The sequence below is a fragment of the Rhinolophus sinicus genome, linkage group LG06 (assembly GCF_036562045.2).
Source record: "Rhinolophus sinicus isolate RSC01 linkage group LG06, ASM3656204v1, whole genome shotgun sequence".
Classification (NCBI taxonomy): domain Eukaryota; kingdom Metazoa; phylum Chordata; class Mammalia; order Chiroptera; family Rhinolophidae; genus Rhinolophus; species Rhinolophus sinicus.
Window position 1 is genome coordinate 158,700,595 of NC_133756.1, and position 12,434 is coordinate 158,713,028.

The window sequence follows — 12,434 nt, forward strand, 5'->3', positions numbered from 1 at the left end:
CATTATGTGTCTTTATGATTGTATTGTTGGAAAGCTCTGGTAGCATTTAGCCATTTTGGATGCTTATGTCCAATTTATTTTAGTACCAGATACTTTTCCGATGGTGCATTTATTTCTCTTCTCCTAAGAGAGGGCCTTAGTTGCATTTCCTTTACTCTTTCTGGCTTTTACCCCTCTCACATTCCTCACCCTTCCATAAGACAAGGCTCTTCTTTAGCTGCCCATGTCCCTCCTGCAGGATTTGTAATAACAAATAATATTATTCCAACATCAGTTCTTCAAATAACAGCTGCCAAGTCAGTCCCTTTGGTTGGGATCTACTTTCATCTCAGCTGCACTCTGACCGCACTCAATTCCTTAGTCAGCCATCATCCTTTTTTTTTCAAATGGCTAAACTGCTCCAGGCTGATGGGTATTGTGAGAGCAGAGCCGGGATGTTTTTTCGTTTTTTCCCCTGGGTCTTTGGAATAATGCCCTGGGCTTTGGCAGAATTGCTGGGTCTGCTGGACAGAGACAGTTTCCTGAGTTTCTAAGTATCCTCCCGTCTTTGCTCTGTCTTTGGAAATCCTTTATACATGGTGGGGGTGGGCGGAGTGACTAACGTGCTTTTCTTATCGCCAAGATTAAGTAATCCTCATCTGTTAGGAAATACGTGCCATGGATTTTTGCAATAGTGAGTTGGAAAGAATTTCTCTTGGCCCTCTGCGTTTCAGGGCCCCACCCATCTGCCTGCTGGAGTGGGACGTACTGAGGACTGTGGCCTCACATGGTCCTTCTTAGCCTCTGGACTGTTGAACTCCTTTTTTTTTCTCTTTGCTTTGTCTCAGCTTCTTTTAAAGCAGGGGTGTCCAAACTTTTTTCAACGTTTTTTACCAAGGGCCATATGTGCTAAAATACACAAACAGCCGCGCCACTCACTCGAGGTGAAGTACGTATTGCCTCACCTGGTTTATTTAAGTAAACTAAATATATTTTTGGAATTTGCTGCGGGCCAATTAACAATGGATTGCGGGCCGCAGTTGGGACACCCATGTCTTAAAGGCTCAATTCTTTTTGACAAATTATATACTTTGCATCCCTATAGTAAATGTTAAGTTTTATATTTATCAATATACATTGTAGGATCTGAGGCTCTGTAGCCACCTTCTGCCCTTTTTCTCTACAGTTGCTTTTCTTTCCTCCCCTTACCCCAGATTTAGTACTTTGCTTTATTTTGGTTGAATAGTTATATAAGTTTTTGTTTCTCTTCCTGCATCTTGATAAGGTATTGTTTAAATTCCTTTTCACTTTTATGCCTTTATCTTCACATGCTACTTTTGTTGAATTGTGTCTAAGAAGGGAAATATTTGGGTTTGATATAGTTCATCCGCTCATTTATCAAACAAGTGCCTACTGTACGCAGGCAGGTCCTTGACAAATAACACAAGGCCCCTGCCACATGTCTTGAAGTGCAAACAGACTCTCAGACAAGGAAACATAATAAACAAATGGTACATGAATTTTAGCAGAGGTAGGTGCACAGTGGATGGGAAGTAATTCTTTCGGGGGAGTTGAGAAAAGCTGTCATTTGAGCTGTCTTGAGTGAACAGGAGCTTATGAGGCAGAGTGGCAGAACAGGAAGGGCAAAACACAGGGAATGGCACGAACAAAGATGGAGAGGCCTGACAAAGCCAAGTGTGTTGTGAGCTTGGCAGGTGTTTGATGGCTGATGTGGCTGGAGGGTGGTCCTGTGGCAGGTGTGGTGGACGATAAACTGGGAGGTAAGTTGTTAGCTTCTTGATCTCCCATGCAGAAGGGATTGGCTTTATCTGTCTGGGGCCATGGGGGCTGAGTGAGATACTGGATTCCTGGGGGGGTTATGTTGGGCCATCTCAAAGAGAGCTCTGACCCCACAACTCTCAACTTTGAGCTTTCATGGCGGGGATGAAGTCTGTGCAGAACCCGTTTGGCACTTATCTGCATGCCCGGGGCACCTTGGACTTCTTATCATCATCCAGCACTGGCCTGAACTCCAACCTCTACCCACTTGCTTGCCCCCCTCTAGGAAGTGGCTTTCCAAGGATGGGGGGAGGTGTGGGCTTTGAGATGAGGAAGGAGATGGCAGAGGATGAGCCTTTCACACCCTTGGCTCTCTTTTGGCATCCATTCTCATCTGTTTCTTTAGATCTTGGCTTCTGCCTTCTTCCAAATACACAGCCATCTTGGCTTCCAGCCCAGGTGGGAGACAGAGAAAGAACTTCCTTCCTTCAGCTCCTCTCTGAAAATAGCCCAGCGGCATTGCTCAGGAACAACAAGCTCCTGAGATTTTGGCACCTCATGGTGTTGACGTCCGGCAGTCCGTGCTGTGAACCTTGTCTCTGGCCCACTTACCCTCAATTCAAGGATCTCTGTGGAGGGAAGCTGGGTGGTCTTCCAGGCCTCTGCAGTACCAGCTGGCTCCAGGACCTAGCTGGAGTGAAGTGCTGGGGAGGTAGGGGGACCCTGGCGGCCTGGGGAGACGGGAATAATCTGTGGGAGCACCTGCAAGGTGGGGAAAGAGTCTAACCACGGCATCTTCTGATGTGTTGTACGACAAAGGTGGATGCCTCTATCTGAGGCCAAGCCCAGGAATGTTTGTGCTACAGCCCATTGGTTGTCTATCAGTCTCAGGGATGTGGAATTCCTAGCTGCCCGACATCCTGGCGCCAGAAACTGGGGGTGGGGTAGGGTAAGACCGGGAGTGTCAGCGACTCTCCTGCCCAAACAGATTCATCGTAAAACATTATGGGGAAGACTGGATTAGAGTTAATTCAATCAAGTTAAAGCAAAGTATTGTAGTGGGAGTTCCATAAATACTTGCAGTCTAAATTCAAGATGAGTCTTGAGGGACGAGTGGGGGTAAGCCCTGCGCGGAAGGGGAGGTCTGGTGCCAAGTCCCAGAGGCCTGAGAAGACAAGCCCGGTGGGGAAAGGGCGGAAATTGAGTTTGGCTGGCTGTGCGCCGCAAGTGGCCTTGCGAAGTTGGGAAGACCAGGTAGGCGGTGGCCTGAGTGCTGGGCCAAATGGAGTATAGTGTCCGAGGTAGTCACCAGCCTTCAGAGTGGGCGAAGAGGGGCCTCGTGACCCCTGCAGTGCTGGACATCCCCTCTCCGCCCACTTTCCAGTGGCCAGAGGGACCAGAAGGAACCTGGGGCGGGACAAACCGCAGAGCCCACCCATCCAAAGGTGGCTCGGTGCTCAGCCTTTTTAGCGTCCGGCTCGAAGGAACCTTAGGGGTCGAGGGGTTCGAGAGGAGGAATTAGTCCACACAGCAGTCGGAAGCCTGTTCCAGACGTAATCCCCCTTCTGCCGCCCACCCGAGCGGTCCCACAAAGAGCAATCCCCGATGTTCCCCTTTAAGGGGCGGGCCGGGGCGGGCCGGGGCGGGGCTCCCCGCTAGTCCCCGAGGTCGCTCCTCCCCCGCGGAGCAGCCTGAGTGACGCAAGCCAGGGAGATCGGCCAGAGGCCCGGAGGTCCGGAAAGTTGTCCAGCCATTACCTGACCGCAGACTGCGTCGTGTCGCCGGTCCCGCAGGCACCATGAGCCAGGACACTGAGGTGGACATGAAGGAAGTGGAGCTGAACGAGCTCGAACCCGAGAAGCAGCCGATGAACGCGGCATCGGGGGCGGCCGTGGCCCCGGTCATGGCGGGCGGTGCCGAAAAGAACGGTCTGGTGAAGAACAAGGTGGCCGACGACGAGGCGGAGGTAGCCGCCAAGTTCACGGGCCTGTCTAAAGAGGAGCTGCTGAAGGTGGCGAGCAGCCCCGGCTGGGTGCGCACCCGCTGGGCGCTGCTGCTGCTCTTCTGGCTCGGCTGGCTCGGCATGCTGGCGGGCGCCGTGGTCATCATCGTGCGGGCGCCGCGCTGCCGGGAGCTGCCGGCGCAGAGCTGGTGGCACAAGGGCGCCCTCTATCGCATCGGCGACCTTCAGGCCTTCCTGGGCCGCGACGCGGGCAACCTGGCTGGTGAGCGTGATGTAACCCCCACACCCCACGCCCCGCTCCGTGCTCCCTGGTTTAACTGGTCACCGACCCTGATCCCGTCCCCAGATGGACTCGGACGGTACCCCCCTCACCCCCTACCCCAGTATGGCGCCCGCTCTCTGGGACGTAGGTCCTCCTTCCCTTTCTTTGAGGGAACACCCCCCCCAACCCCCCCTCCCTTTGAATTAGCAGCTCCGAGTCTGGTGATCCAGCCTTACCCCCAACACTTAGCCCCAGGGAGAGGAGCCAATAGGCGAGATCAGGGGCCTCTCAGACTGGCTTCACTTTAACCGCTTCCGCATTTCAGGCCTCAACGAGCGAGTGGATTATCTGAGCAGCCTGAAGGTGAAGGGCTTTGTCCTGGGCCCAATTCACAAGAACCTGAAGGATGACGTCAGTGGGACCAACTTGGAACAGATCGACCCCACTCTTGGCTCCAAGGAAGATTTTGACAGTCTCCTGCAGTCGGCCAGGAAAAAGAGTGGGTGTCCTGGCGTTGAGGTTGGCAAGGAAGCAGCTTCTTGGAAGGGCTTGGCCTTCTGGCCAGAGGAAAGGCAGGCTAGGGTTTTTGTCTGCTTTACTCCTGACTGACTGAGTGTGCCTAGGGCAGGCACAAAGGAGGTTTGTTAGGTTGCAGCCTAAAATGGATTTGTCAAGTGCTTTAGAGACCTTCTACTTGGCTGTGCAAGCATTTCACTTCTGGGCTCCCGCGTCCTTGTTTACAGAATGTAGGCTTTTACTAAATCAGTGGTTTTTAAACTTGAAAAGAGTGGATCCTTTTGAAAACAAACAAACAAACACATAAAATCTTGTCTCACTTTAAAAGGGTTCACTTTGGGGGTGGGAGCCCAGGGCCCCGCAGCTCAGCCTTCTCTACAACCTTCTCTACAACCTTCCCTAAGATGTTAAGGCCTCTCCTAGCTCCTATCTCTGTTTCAATAGAATGAGTTTTGCCAGGGTTCAAATCTAAGCTTTTGTACCAAGTAGTACAAAAGATACGCTTTACAGACTTGTATTTGTTGATTTCCTCCTTTCCCTTCACCCCAAAGTCTTTCTCACGACTGCTTCCTCATCCTTCTAGGCATCCGGGTCATTCTGGACCTCACTCCCAACTACAGGGGCCAGGACTCATGGTTCCACCCCTCTCAGATTGACACTGTGACCACCAAGGTGAAGGTGAGTGTGCTGGGTCTGTGCTGGTCCTTTCACAGCAAGCCCTGTCAACCTAGCCCGCATTCAGCTGCGGGGCTCTTGTTCCTTGCAGGCCTGCTCCTCCCACGTTAGGCCAGCAGTGCACCCCTGTTTTTGCTTGTTCCTTTTATGACCTCTCATTTTTCTCATTTCCTTGACTTTGATGGTGAGTGTGCCAGGAAGGGAGCTTCTCAGATAGCAATCTGGGCTTGATTTTCCTTCTTTGTGGGAGAGGAAACCCTTTCTCAGTGGGTATCCTGTCCTGACCGGTTTCCCAGTTCTCGTTTGATGTGTTTTGGAATGGAGCCCAGTCTGAAATTTTAAGCACTGGGGTCTTTCTATGTGTCTGGGACTTTGCCAAGTATTTTGTATCCGTTCTTGAATCCGCTGCGTACCCTCATACATACCTTCACATACGTACCCAAGCAAGGTCCCTGTCACTGTCCCCTTCTGTAAATGAGGGTTCTAAGGTTCAAAGGGCTCAGTGGGTCTGGGATTTGAGGTCCCAGGTAATCTTATTTCTCTACTTCCGCCTTCCCTGATGGTATTGGCTCAAACTTAATACCCAGCGGGCCGGGAGTGGGGCTTTGAATGTCACCCTAGCTCCTAATGCCTGGCTTCTAGGACACTGGGCAGTGTGGCACAGGTAGAACAAAAATGGAGGCAGACGCTGACACTTTGCTTGCTCTTGATTCCCTGATTCTGAAGTAAAATTCCATATTCCCAGCATTTCCAGAGGACCCTTGGGGTCTTCTAGTTCACCAGCAAATTGCTGGGAGACTCTTTAAAAGTTATTGATAAAGGAAGTTTTCAGATGTTAATGGCGTGAGGAGTGGTAGCCTCAGAGGAAAAGGGAGAGGAGAGGAGAGAGCACATGGAACAGAGAGAAAAAGGGAAAATTGGGGCCAGTGGGAGTGGGGTTCCGTGTTCTATGCCCCAGGAATGCCAGGGCTTCAGGCCTGGGCCTGTTCTGCAGAGCTTGCTATTTCGACTGTTCATCTAAACTGCCCTGGGGCTTTGCTTTGAAAATCGCTTTTTCACGCTTGGCTGTGCTCTGACTGACTTTTTACTCACCCTCCCCCAGCGTCAGGACACTGGGGAAGGAGTAAGCACACTTGTCTTGGGATCTTGACTAGCATTTTGAGTCCTGTCTCTGCTGCTCTTTGTGTGGCCTTGGACATGCCTGCTTGCTTCTCTGAGACTGTTTTCCTCATCTTTGAAATGGGTACACCAGCATTCCACACATGTGAAGTATTAAATGAAGTTATGTTTATGAACGCCTTCTCTGGGCCATGTCTGTGGTTGTCAAAGGTGAAGCTGTGTGATTTGCCATGGGAGGAATAGAAAAGTGAAATGCTATAGCACTAGAAGTGAGTGATACGTTAGAATGAGAGGGGAGCAAGAGCTAAACCTTTATGATAGAAGTGGGAAAGTGAGACCACTCGATGCTCTCTCATTCAAGTGACTCCCAAGGTCATGGGGAAGTGCATAGCAGGCAAGGTTTAGTGTGGGCTGCAATATTCGGAGCCTTTACATCAGAGTGTTAATATCTTTCCTCTTTCTTTTGCTCCCCCCCCCCTTCCCATTTGTAGAATGCTCTGAGTTTTTGGCTGCAGGCTGGCGTGGATGGGTTCCAGGTTCGGGATGTAGAGAATCTGGCGGTAAGGTCCTTTTGCATGTGAGAGGCAGAGCCTGGGTGAGAAACTCATCAGGGCCTGGTAGTGTTCTCTGCCCCTTGACTCTGCTTTTTGTCTTCTAGAACGCATCTGCATTCTTGGCTGAGTGGCAGAACATCACCAAGAACTTCAGTGAAGATAGGTGAGTGCCACACCTCTTGTCCCCAGTGCCGCTCCATTGTGGGAACCCTTCAGTGGAGTGCTAGGCCCCTCGGGAAACGGGGAGCCCCTAGTCCAAAGAACCTCTTCACCTCCATTCTTCCTTTCTTGTCCTGTACCAACCTTGACCCCTGCTTTGCTCTCTGCAGGCTCTTGATTGCAGGGACTGAGTCCGCCAACATTCAGCAGATCCTGAGCCTACTCGAATTCGCCAAGGACCTGTTGGTGACTAGCTCATATCTGTCAGACCCCAATTTAACTGGGGAGCGTGTGAAATTCCTGGTCACCCAGTATTTGAACTTAACTGACAGTCGCTGGTGCAGCTGGAGTGTGAGTACCACAGTGGTGGGAGAGGGGGCAGGAGGTGTTTTGGAGGAAAGGGGTGTTGGGAGATGGGTAGGAGGCGGGCTTGGCAGCTCACCTGTGTGCATTCCTGCAGTTGTCTCAGGCGAGGCTCCTGACTTCCTCGGTGCCGGCTTACCTCCTTCGACTCTACCAGCTGTTGCTCTTCACCCTGCCAGGAACCCCGGTTTTCAGCTATGGGGATGAGATTGGCCTGCAGGCAGCTGACCTCCTTGGACAGGTAGTGTGTGCTGCCTCCCCAGCACAGTGTGGGAGGTCGCGTCCCTCCACGATGGTTCTGCGGCTGTCGGCAGACAGACCTGAGCCGTGGGGTGGAACTGCATTTTATTTCTGGGCAGTCATCGAGTCAGTAGCTGTGTGGCCTTCGCATGGTATGTCACTTCTCTGAGTCCTGGTCAACTCTTCTGTGATACTGGCATTTCTTATAGGGTAGTTAGGATTAAATGGTGGCTTACTTTGAGATGCAGTACCTGGTACCTGGTCAGTGTTCAGTATGGTAGCCATCATTCCTTCCTTCCTTCATTGAACAGTGGGTACTCTGTGCCCTCCAGGGACTCTTACTTTGGTGGGGGGGCCAGATGAGTAAGAGGAGGACACAGCAGCATGCTGTCATAGGGGTAAGACCATGAAGGCTCTTGCTTAGCTTTAGCCACAGGCGTGGAGGCTGACACCTGAGCTGCTGTTTACAGAACCAGTCATTTATTCATTCGCGGGGGTTTATAGAGTAATTCCTAGGTGCCATGCATGGAGATACAGCAGTGCACAAAAGGACTGGAGATGGTGAAATTAGATAATCAGCTGATGAAATAAAGTGCTGGGTGCCAATGAGTGCTATGCAAAAGAAAGCAGGGTAAAGGGCCGGGACGTATGTTTTATATTGAGTGGCCACAGAAAACCTGACGAGACAACTGAGCAGAGAGGGAGGTGAGGGAACTAGCTTGTGGCTGTCCTGTAGGCTGGGGACTGTATGCAAGCACCTGGCACAGGAGCCTGTCTTGCTCATCCAGCAGAAGTGAGGCATGAGTGCAGGAGCTTATGTGTGACCGGGGGTGGGAACAGGAGGGACAGTGGGCCGAAGGCCTTTTCCAAGTCCTGTTTCCCCTGCCTTTCAGCCCATGAAGGCCCCTTTCATGCTATGGGATGAATCCAGCTTCAACACCTCAGGAGCTATAAGCTCCAACATGTCAGTGAAGGTAAGGGTTTTAAGTGAGCAGGGCCTGGCCGGCAGAGGGTGGCCAGGGGGCTTGCAGTTTACACCCAGGGGAGTTCCTCGTCCCCGCCTGCTACGTCTTAATCATTTGCAGGACCAGAGTGAAGACCCTGGCTCCGTCCTTACGCTGTTCCGGCGGCTGAGCGACCATCGGGGCAAGGAGCGGTCCCTGCTGCACGGAGACTTCCATGCACTGTCCTCGGGGCCCAGCCTCTTCTCCTACATCCGTCAGTGGGACCAGAACGAGCGTTTCCTGGTAGTGCTCAACTTTGGGGATTTGGGACAACCTGCCAGACTAGGGGCCTCCAGCCTGCCCGCCAGTGCCAGCCTGCCAGCCAGGGTTGACCTGCTGCTCAGCACCCAGACAGGCCGTGAGGAGGGCGCCTCGCTAGAGCTGGAGCACCTGAAACTGGAGCCCCATGAGGGGCTGTTGCTCCGCTTCCCCTACGTGCCCTGACCCTGACCCTGACCCTGACCGGGACCCACTACCCTTCTCTGCCCCTCCCTAGGCCCTTGGCATTTTGTTTTCCCTCGTTCTCTTTTTTTTTTTACTGTCATAGATTACATATGAACCCCAAATAGGGTGTTTTCTGGCTTCAAATAAAAGGCACTCCTACAAGAAGGTGAGGTCTTGCCTTCCCTCCACAGCTCTGTCATGCCAGTGATTTCTCGCCCAATCTTCCCCTCTCCGCACCCGGACCTGCCCCACAGTGGTCAGGGCCTGAGGTCCATACATCTGCTCCAGCCCAGAGAGGAAGGGCCTTGCCAAGCTCATAGCAGCATGGAGGTGTCGGGGCTGGGGCCAGCGCCCATGTCCCCTCCCCAGCTGAGCCGCTGCTCTCCTGGAGGTCTGGGGTCTTGCTGCTGACTCTTTCCTCCTCAGTAGTGGGCTCCAGCCAGTGGTGGTCAGTGTTGCCTTTTTTGCAGACTTAGCCTTTCAGGGAGGTAGAGTGGGAGTGGGGTGACCTGTTTTCTAAGAGTACTTCTAAAGGATAGTAGAGGTCATGCATTCAACGGGAATTAATTGTGCACTCAGTATGACCAGGAAATGTTCTAGGTCCTGGGGTCACAGGAGGGAACAAGGTTCAAAAATCCCTGTCTCCTTGAAGCTTAGATTCTAGTGAGAAGACGGATTAAAAATAAGATGAATAAACTTTAGAGTGTGGTGGATTTAGTGATAGTGTTCAAAGAGGAAAAATTAAAGCAGGAAAAGAGGTGGGTGTCTGGAGGTGGGGTTTGCTGTGGGAGCTAGCAGAGGCCTCACCAAGGTGACGTTTGAATAAAAGGCCTGAAATGAGGGAGTTAACTTGGCTGATATCTGGGGAAGGAGCTTTCCAGTGCCTTGGGGTGGGAGCATGCCTGACTTGTCAGGATGGCAAGTGTGAGGGGGGAGAGCGCAGGGGATGAGGTCTAGTTGGCAAGGGGTGGGCAGATGAAGGCCCTAGTCGAATGGTCACAGTTTGTAAGTGGGCGCTGAGTTTGGCAAACCGCAGTTAGAGGGTGCAGTCCTCAGAAGACTGCCCTCCCTCCAGATTCCAGCTGCAAGTTCAGGGTCCCCATGACTATCCTCAGTGGGTAGTCGCTAGAACACCTCACAGCTCAGGAAAGCACTGAGATGATAGTTTTACAGCAAAAGGATACACGTTAGGACGAAGCGACCAAAGAACAGATGCATAGGGCAGAATGCAAACCTGAAGCGTGTGAGTGATGGTCCTTTCCCAGTGGAGTCCTGGACACGAGACCTGGTGTGTAACACAGGCAGCCAGGCAGGGAAGCTCCCCTGAGCCTTGGGTGTCAGCATTTCTTGGGGCCTAACCACATACTGCCCACGTGGCTGACCTTGAATTCCCCAGCCTCTCTCAGAGGTTCAGGCTGATACCTTCATTCAGTTCCTCTAGAGATAGCGTGTCCCACAGCCCTCATCATAAATCACATTGTGTGACTGATGTCTGAAGTCCCTGTACTGACAAAGACACTCCTGCCAGTCAGGACTTTCCAAGGGCCTGGAGATCACCTCCCAATAGCTGAGTGCAAAGGCCAGCCTCCCAGCTGAGATGAATTCTTCCTGTACACACGGTCTGAGGGAGTGGCAAGGGAGTTGGAGGGTTTTGAGCAGAGTGCTGTGGTCCCATTTGGGCTTTAACTGGCTCCCTGGCTGTTCCACTGGCAGGGAGGCTGGTTAGGAAGTTGCTGCTGCTACTTAGAAGACCTACTACGGTGGTAGCTGTGGGGGTGCTGACGAGTGTCTGGGTCCTTAAGGGCTGTGACCCTTAAGTTTGGTTAAGTTTGGCTCCCATAGATTTCTTCTGAAAGAGAACACTGGTTTCTGTGGGATGGATGGTGCTTGGGGTGCACTGTGCCTCTAAGGGCGTCCTGTAGGGGACAGATCAGATAGGAGACTAGGTATCCCAAGTTAAGGCCCAGTCCTTGTGTGCTCACTTGGGTTTGCCTGGCTCTGCATCTGTGATTGAGGGTGATGAGGGAAGGCGCATACTCGGTGTGTGCTCAGCTGCTCCAGGACAATTCCGCACAAGCCAGCCCGCCAGCCAACTGGACCTCAGCCCCGCTCTGCCTGGGATTTTCCTTCTCCCTCCTGATAGCTCCTCCCCATCTGGGCTTTTGTCTAATCCAGACCCCTCTTCCTGAGGCTCCCCACCTCTTCCCTTCTCAGGTCCTTTCCCAGGGTTCCAGCTGCAGCCCTCCCTTCTCTTCCTCTGCCTCTTGGCCTCCCCTCCGACCCACCGTTTGTATCATGGTGTCACCACAGAGGAGGCTCATCGTTGATGCGTGCTTTGCAATTTACTGTGGACTTTCACTTTTTTTTTAAAAAATTGTAAGATGTACATAACAAAATTTACCATTTTAAACATTTTTAGGTGTACAGTTCAGTGGCGTTAAGTATCTCATGTGCACCCATCACCACCATCCACCTCCAGAAGTTTTTCATGATGCCAAACAGGCTGTCCCCATTAAACTAACTTCCCACTGAATTTGTTCTTTTTTTTTTTTTTTTTTTTTTTTTTTTTTTTAAGATTTTATTGGGGAAGGGGAACAGGACTTTATTGGGGGAACAATGGTCAAATTGTTGTCCTTTCAATCTTAATTGTAGGGGGTTCTGTTCAGCTTCAAGTTGTTGTTCTTTCAGTCTTAGTTGTGGAGGGCGCAGCTCAGCTCCAGGTCCAGTTGCCGTTGCTAGTTGCAGGGGGCACAGCCCACCATCCCTTGCGGGAGTCGAACCGGCAACCGTGTGGTTGAGAGGACAGGCTCCAACAACCAACTGAGCCATCCGGGAGCTCAGCGGCAGCTCAGCTCAAGGTGCCGTGTTCAATTTTTTAGTTGCAGGGGCGCTGCCCACCATCCCGGAGTCGAGGAATTGAACTGGCAACCTTGTGGTTGGGAACCCGTGCTCCAACCAACAACTGAGCCATCCGGGAGCTCAGCGGCAGCTCAGCTCAAGGTGCCGTGTTCAATCTTAGTTGCAGGGGGCAGAGCCCACCATCCCTTGCGGGACTCGAGGAATTGAACTGGCAACCTGGTTGAGAGCCCACTGGCCCATGTGGGAATCGAACCGGCAGCCTTCGGAGTTAGGAGCACGGAGCTCTAACCGCCTGAGCCACCGGGCCGGCCCTGAATTTGTTCTTAAAACAGAAAATAAATAAGCCAGAAATTCAACGAAGATTTTCAGCAATGCTGGGAGGGGTGGTGGTGGTGCCCTGACCTGTGAGAACAGGTGAGAACATCACCTTGCAAGGCCTCTGAGATTCGTAAGAGCTGTACCATAGCTGTGTGTCCCTCACTTCCCACGATAAAGAAGGAAGGAAACCAAGCCAGATG

The 12,434-nt window shown here is 52.1% G+C and overlaps 1 protein-coding gene across 2 annotated transcripts; it reads left to right on the forward strand.

The window, feature by feature from the left end:
* The first annotated feature begins 805 nt into the window (after window positions 1-805).
* On the forward strand, window positions 806-9,247 carry SLC3A2 (solute carrier family 3 member 2). 2 transcript variants are annotated; one of them, XM_019713940.2, is made up of 9 exons: window positions 806-3,983; window positions 4,309-4,482; window positions 5,083-5,177; window positions 6,785-6,853; window positions 6,952-7,010; window positions 7,177-7,357; window positions 7,467-7,610; window positions 8,503-8,583; window positions 8,695-9,247. In XM_019713940.2, the coding sequence occupies exons 1-9, from the start codon at window positions 3,557-3,559 to the stop codon at window positions 9,055-9,057; spliced, it is 1,593 nt and encodes a 530-aa protein (XP_019569499.1). In that variant the 5' UTR covers window positions 806-3,556; the 3' UTR covers window positions 9,058-9,247. The 2 variants fall into 2 exon arrangements, with proteins under 2 accessions (XP_019569499.1, XP_019569500.1); XM_019713941.2 differs by lacking the exon at window positions 8,503-8,583.
* The last annotated feature ends 3,187 nt before the right edge of the window (window positions 9,248-12,434 follow it).